Here is a 7,133-nt window from a genome sequence, read left to right as displayed (position 1 = left end):
GTCTTTGATGAAAAAAATCTCTCACCGCCTCACTCCGCGCCTCAGCCTCGCGTGCTAGCCTAGGAAAGTAAAACCACTACACTGTTGGGCCTGGCCCATGTTTGCACGTACGTGGCCAGAAGAGATCGGAGAGGAAAGGAATCGTTGGGTTGATTTCCTGTAACTTAGGAATTAGGATCGATCGTTCCCTGCCCTTTTCCTATTCCGTTGTTCCTCACGAACAAACGACGCGACTCACGCGAGTAGCCGAGTACGCGACGACTGCAGCAGCAGGATCTCTTCGAGTTCGACCTCGGCTGCGACTGCAGCAGGTATGTTTGGTCGCGCCCTCTTCCCTCGCATGATCTTCGTCCTATTTCTGTTCTTTCTAATCCTATTCCCAATTTCTCGATCGATCGGACAGATTAACAGGGAATCGTTTTTAGGCCGCTCGAATCATTGCGCCCACATTGCCAGATTAGATTACAGAGAGAAGGTACTATACCATGCCCTAGCAGATTCTTATTATATTAGATGATCTTCTGTACTTAATGTAATATTTTAATTAGCTTTGCGTTAATTTTAAAGTGAATTGTTCCTTTCACTTTCCGTAGGGTCATGTCGAGTACGGGTAGAAAGTATCCATCTGGAAGTCATAAAAGAAAGAAGAAGGAGGAGGCAGATGAGGAGAAAGACGCATTGAGCGGATCTCTTTTTAAATATTATAAGAGCGATACGAGCACGCCAAGAAATCCAGACGAGTTGGCGATAGTTCTTGCGGGTGACCGAACTAATGGCAAATCAGAAGATGATGGTGATACGCCTACAGAAGGCAATGCCGACGTCAACATGGATGATACCAATGTGAGTGATCATGAGCCCATATTTAATTCATCTGCGGTAGAATATACTAGTGTTGATGAGGAACCAGTTAGTGTGGATATTTATGATCCAAGCAATTGGGGTAATCTTGATAACAAAGCGAGGGACATATTAGTGGAAAAGGGGCCTAAAAGGGAAGAAGAAAACACTAAATATCCTTTGGATGAAAATTTAAGACATTTTTCGTATAGCCATTACTCAAGAAAGATGAGCAATGGAGAGGTGCGTGATAGAAAATGGTTAGTGTTTTTAAAACACACAAAGAAAGTGTTTTGTTTTTGCTGTAAGCTTTTCAGTTCTGATAAATGCAAGAGTGCAATGGGGAATGATGGGTTTTGTGATTGGAGCCATATTAATGAGAGACTAAAAGAGCACGAAGCTAGTGTCGACCATATTACCAATATGAACTCGTGGAATGAATTGAGAGTTAGACTGAGCAAGCATGAAACAATTGACAAAGATTTATAGCAACAAATCACAAAGGAGAAAGAACGCATAAGGCAAGTTTTGTTAAGAATTGTTGCCATTGTGAAATTTCTTGGTAAGCGCAATTTGGCTTTTAGAGGATCCAGTGAGCAACTTTATGATGATTGTAATGGAAATTTTTTAGCTTGTGTGGAGATGGTTGCAGAGTTTGATTTGGTAATGCAATATCATCTTAGGCGTATTCAAGATAAAGAGATCCATCACCATTATCTTAGCCATAAAATTCAAAACGAGTTGATTTCTCTTATGGCTAGTGACATTACAAATTCTATTCTCAAGATTGTCAAAGTGGCCAAATATTTCTCTGTTATCCTAGATTGTACCCCGGATGTGAGTCATCAAGAACAAATGAGTTTGTTGGTTCGATGTGTTCATATATATGATGGAAAAATACAAATTGTGGAGTACTTCCTTGCTTTTTTGGTAGTGGGGGACACATCTGGTTTGGGAATTTTCAAGGTATTGGTTGATTTTATGAAGTCCTTCTATCTTAATATTGATGATATTAGGGGCCAAGGTTATGACAATGGATCCAGCATGAAAGGAAAATACAAGGGGGTGCAAAGTCGGTTGCTTGAGGTAAATCCAAGAGCTTTGTATATGCGATGTGCTTGCCACAGTCTTAATCTTACCCTTTGTGATATGGCTAAATCTTGTGGTAGAGCTGTTTCTTTCTTTGGAATTGTGCAACGAATATATGTATTATTCAGTGGTTCTACGAAAAGATGGAAAGTTTTTGTTAGCCATGTGACAGATTTGACTGTGAAATCGTTGAGCAATACTCGTTGGGAGAGTCGTATCAAAAGTGTTAAAGCAATTAGATTTCAAGCTCCTAACATAAGATCAGCTTTACTTGAGTTAAGTGAAGATAGTGGTACCGAACCCAAGGATAGGAGTGATGCGAAAAATTTGTTTGATGTGCTTGGCAGCTATGAGTTCATACTTGGCATGGTCATTTGGCATGACATTCTATTTGCTGTAGATTCAGTAAGCAGGAAGCTGCAATCACCATCCATGTGCATTGAGACTGCCTTAAAGCAAATAGATGGTATGAGGACTTATTTTGACACTTATAGAGAGGAAGGGTTTGATTCTAGTGTGATCATTGCCAAAAAAATCGCAGCTGAAATGGGTGTAGAGCCATCATTTCCAGTAAAGCGTCGTGTTTCTAGGAAGAAACAATTTGATGAAGATGACAATGATGAAGCGATATTGGAAGCTGAGAAGGATTTTAAAGTCAATTATTTTTTGATTATGGTTGATAAGGCGGCCACTTCACTGAAAATTAGATTTGACGAACTTGAGTCATTCAAAAATATATTTGGATTTTTAATAAGTTCAACGGCCTTGAAGTCATTGGACCGTTCTGAACTTAAAGACAGTTGTACAAAATTTGCAAGTGCTTTCTCTTCAGGTGGTTCATCTGATGTTGATTTAAATGATCTGATTTCTGAGTTAATTGTTATGCAGTCAACTTTGCCCGATAGAACAATGTCTGCTATGGAGATTTGAGTTTGCAAGGGAAGCAGATTGTTATCCAAATATTGCTATTGCATATCGAATTTTCTTTACTATGCCTCTTACTGTGGCATCAGCTGAAAGAAGTATTTCGAAGTTGAAATTGTTGAAGAACTACTTGAGATCTACAATGTCGCAAGAGAGGTTAAATGGCTTGGCAACTTTATGCATCGAGATGTTGATAAAATTGACATTGATACTATCGTTAGTGATTTTGCATCTCAGAACGTTAGAAGAAAATTTTGAAGGTAATATGTAATACATATTTGATATGCACAATCATTTTGGACACTCTTAATTAGTTCTTTGATAGAAATTATATGTATATATGATGGTTATTAATTAGGCATTTATATTAAGGGCGCCGAAAGGCCTCGGATTGTAGTTTTGCCCCGGGCACCCAAAATCTCAGGACCGGCCCTGAATAGAAGATTCACACGCGAGCAAGCCGAAAAGTAGACACCAGACGGACGACGCAACACGGTGCGTGTGCAATAAAACAACCTACAATCAAGATTTGCACGACATTTCAAGCAAACAAATGGAAAAGGTGAAAAGAGTTCTTGACTTTAAAACAAATAAATAATAAATAGAAAAAAGGGGGTCAAACCCAATTGCAAATTCCTTAGACCTTGCGTCACTCACTAATGGAAGAAGTTAATATTTATTTTTGAGGAACTAAGCGGAAGAGATTAACAGATAGCGTTACTAGACTGCCAAATAACATAAAGAAGTCCAGGTTTGCATGGTACTCGTATATAATATAATCATGAGAATAAAACTAGAGCCTGTATTTATCGATGAAGCTAGATATATATCCGTAGGAGCTTAATAATACTCTTTTTGCCAGTGAAGTTATTCTAGGCTTCTAGTACGTAGCTAGCTAGCATTGCAAATTTGTCATAGAAGGACGCGGGGACGATTATCTGGTCGTGTCCCGTACCGCTCATCTACATATAGACTCTAACCAACGTAACCTTCTTCAGTTGAGCTACAGGGCAGCGAACCAAGCACCCCCCACGTCGGCGTGCGCGCGGCCGTGGTCACTCTCACGCGCGGCGCCGGACACGAGGCTCACGACGGCCGGCGACAGCGGGGCCACGCAGAGGCCACGCCGGCGCAGGCCCGTCGCGGGCTCTTCTCCGGCATCCCGCGACGACGACGGCGGCGAGGAGGATCCGCTCTCTCCAGGGTAGGGCGCGGCCAGGATCTGCGGCAAGAGACAGGAAAAATGCACCGGTGAGACACTGCGTGTGACATGCAGAAATGACGAGACACTCAGGCGCCGGTTGACGATGCGGGTCTAGCGCGCGCAGTCACCTGGATTTGGTCGTGAAGGTTCCTGATGCAGGCGGCGGCCTCGTGGAGAACCGACGCGGTGTCCGTCTGCAACATGTGCATGGATCGATCGTGTTCAGGAGCGGCTTCAGTTCAGGCCACTTCATGGAGAGCGAGCCAAGAAAACTGTAGCATGCACATTTGTTTTACCTTGCCGTAGGGGGAGACCAGCTGCTGCAGCGCGGTGATCTTGTCCCCCAGCTTCTGGCTCCTCTTGCACGGCGCCTGCATGGATGCAACTGCTTTGTCAAAATCGTTTTGTTCCGTGCAGATGATCAAGCTAGTGTCACTTCGAGTGTACTACTATCTGATAGACACACGGCCCTGTTATGAATCCAGCAGATAAAAAAAGGGAGAAGGCAAACGCGACGTCACCTTGGCAGCTGCTGTAGTATTTCTTGGCTTTGCGCTGCTGCCCTGCAGCCGGCTGTCCGTCGTCGTTGTCTTGCGCCTCTTGGAGCCACTGAAGCTGCTTCCGTCACAGACCATCGTCTCGCTCTCGCCGCCTGCTGCCGTCCATCTCACAGGATGCTGACAGAAAAACAAACACCCCAACAGACGTAAACACCACATCACCTTCGGTTTTTGTATCTTCAGATCGATCGATCACGGGATTAGAAGATGGCAATGATAACAATAGAGTAAAGAGCAGTACGGTAGCAGCAGTAGGTGGCTGGGTCTGGGCGTAGCCGAAGTGCATGAACGCAGCAGGCCTGCCATCGCCGCCGTAGGCAGAACCGTCTCCCATTCCTAGGTTCATCGGCGAGCAGTGAGATCAGATCAGAAACAAGTGAGCAAAGAGAAAACCCCAACTGTATGTACACGAAGTAAATAAGGACGTACCGAAATAGCTCTCGGAGCTGCGCGTGGCGAAGAGAGCCGGCGCCGGAAGGCTCTGAAGCGACGACATGTGGTGGCAGAGATGGCCGTAGTCGGCGGCGAGCCTGCTTCTGCTCACGGGGAAGGGACAACTCCTTGAGACACTTGACGTGGGAAACTAGTGACATCGAGACCAAATGGTTTGACAACTTACATTCCGTCAAAACCCGCGGATCCGGGCGCCGAATTAGAGGACTCACATTTCACTGCAATTGAAATCAGAACATGATTTCAGAGGGATCATCGTAGAGAGTTGCGTGGCAGGGGGGACAGAAATGTACCGTAGTCGTCGCTGAAGGGCAGCAAGAGAGAGGACGGCGCAGAGCAGTTCCACATTGTAGTTGCGATCAGACCCGATCTACCAGCAGCTCACAGGATTTCATCACCTGGAACGGAAACGACGACACATTCAGTTCCGAAAAGAAGAGTCGAGACAAGAACCACACGGCACGAGAGATTCCAACTTTTTTGCTGGTGATCTACAGCTCGAGGACACGAACTTCCGGCAGAAAGGAGTAGCAATATGAACGACACGGTAATTCACCAGACAAAATATTAAAAAAAACTCGATTACAAGATTCAGAAACCGCACGAGAAGTGGAAGAGGAAGAAAGAAGAAGATTCAGAATCCACCACCACAACAAGATGAAGAAAACAGTAGTGGTAATAAACAACCTGCTCATCATCGTCGCCCAGCAATGCACAAGGAAAGGAAGAAGGATGAAACCGTAAGGCTCATGGGTAGAAGAAAAGAGAAGAGGAGAGAAGCCGCTCTGCTACAAGTTCAGTCCAACTACTCCGCTAGTTAAGTAGTAATCCGAGGTGCACCTATATAAAAATAAATGCGTGGGCTGTTTTTGCCTTCCCCTCTTCGTCTCCTGCCGTTTTCACTCTTCTCCTGGAATTGCAGTAGTAGTAGCACGTAGGTTGCCAAAATAAACACGTGAGAGAGAGAGGAGAGACGCCAAGGAAATCAAAGGAGCGCACGGGAAGACGGGATGGAGAAGGCCATTATACCTCATCATCCTTAAATAGCAGGGCCACCACCCCTCCCGTAAGTAAGGTGGTGTTTGGTTCTCTTGTCCTAAGACTTTTTCTAGTCCCAATTAAAAAGTCCCTAATGCCTAAAAAGTCTCTTTCTGTTTGTTTTCAGAGACTAAAAAGTCCCTAGTCCCTTTCTAGAGATTATTAAATGACCATGTTGCCCCTAATATATAGAAAAATAACAATCACACAACACCATGGGATGGCGGACCAATGGGTGCATGGAGGGGCATTGTTGGAAAAGTCTCAAAAAGACTCTCTTTGAGAGTCTTCTTCATTTAGTCTCAAATGCCTAGTTTAGTCTCTAAAAAGTCTCCCCCTGATAAAAAAGTAAAAAAGTCTCTAAGGGGGACTTTTTCTAGTCCCTACACAAAAAAAATCCCTGAAAACAAACACCCCCTGAATCCAAGCCCCGGCCATTCAAGCCACATACTAGTAGTACTAACATGCATTGACTTATTACACGCAGATGTCATTAGTACTGGCATGATGATTGGGTCAAGGCTGATCTGATCCAATCACCTGCTGCAAATGCGTTACCGGTTCTCTTGGTATTCTATCATCTACTGCTACCGGGCCAGCTTCGCGGCTTTGGCATTGGCAGTAGTACCATGTAGTGCTAGAAAACGAGATTTTTTTGGCGCAGGGCGCTTGTCCTGCCGTCGTGACGGCTGACGAGTGTCGGGACGCCGGTCCGTGTCCGGTTGACCGCTGCCCCAACTCCTCATCAAGAGTTGAGTTTCTTTATCGTGTCAGGGTCAGTTCGAGGCAGCGGCACAGTGTTTTTTATGGCGGCCGAGCTGATTGTTTAAGCTGCGTCCTGAGACCGAGCCGCGGGACATGGCCGGCCGCCCCATTGTTTAAGCTGGGTCGCATCTCATCGCGTCGCGTTTCAGTTTGAGCTGAGCTGCGATGGCCTGGCTAACTTGTTTTCATGAGACAGACATCACAGCTCACTGTGCGCCAAAACAGCAGCCGATCGCAGCTTTCTTCGCGACAAGGTTGCT

At 45.0% G+C, this 7,133-nt stretch overlaps 2 protein-coding genes across 3 annotated transcripts; one reads left to right on the top strand and one right to left on the bottom strand.

Moving 5' to 3' along the window:
• The first annotated feature begins 1,482 nt into the window (after window positions 1–1,482).
• LOC147976171 (uncharacterized) lies at window positions 1,483–2,859 on the top strand. The gene has a single exon (XM_087520756.1). The coding sequence runs from the start codon at window positions 1,483–1,485 to the stop codon at window positions 2,857–2,859; it is 1,377 nt and encodes a 458-aa protein (XP_087376882.1).
• Window positions 2,860–3,629: 770 nt separating this feature from the next.
• Window positions 3,630–6,083, bottom strand: LOC125530706 (uncharacterized). Of its 2 annotated transcripts, none has more exons than XM_087519740.1 (9): window positions 5,911–6,083; window positions 5,364–5,468; window positions 5,237–5,288; window positions 5,047–5,153; window positions 4,859–4,953; window positions 4,579–4,734; window positions 4,354–4,428; window positions 4,186–4,251; window positions 3,630–4,075 (listed from the first exon to the last, which is right to left on the bottom strand). In XM_087519740.1, exons 2-9 carry the CDS (start codon window positions 5,416–5,418, stop codon window positions 3,857–3,859), a joined length of 825 nt encoding a protein of 274 aa, XP_087375866.1. In that variant the 5' UTR covers window positions 5,419–5,468; window positions 5,911–6,083; the 3' UTR covers window positions 3,630–3,856. The 2 variants fall into 2 exon arrangements, with proteins under 2 accessions (XP_087375866.1, XP_048551061.1); XM_048695104.2 differs by lacking the exon at window positions 5,911–6,083 and adding an exon at window positions 5,758–5,898.
• Between the last annotated feature and the right edge of the window lie 1,050 nt (window positions 6,084–7,133).

The sequence above is a fragment of the Triticum urartu genome, chromosome 4A (genome assembly GCF_056163025.1).
Source record: "Triticum urartu cultivar PI428250 chromosome 4A, HENAU_Tu73, whole genome shotgun sequence".
Classification (NCBI taxonomy): Eukaryota; Viridiplantae; Streptophyta; class Magnoliopsida; order Poales; family Poaceae; genus Triticum; species Triticum urartu.
The sequence above is the reverse complement of the archived record's forward strand: the minus strand, read 5'-3'. Positions and strand labels throughout refer to the sequence as shown.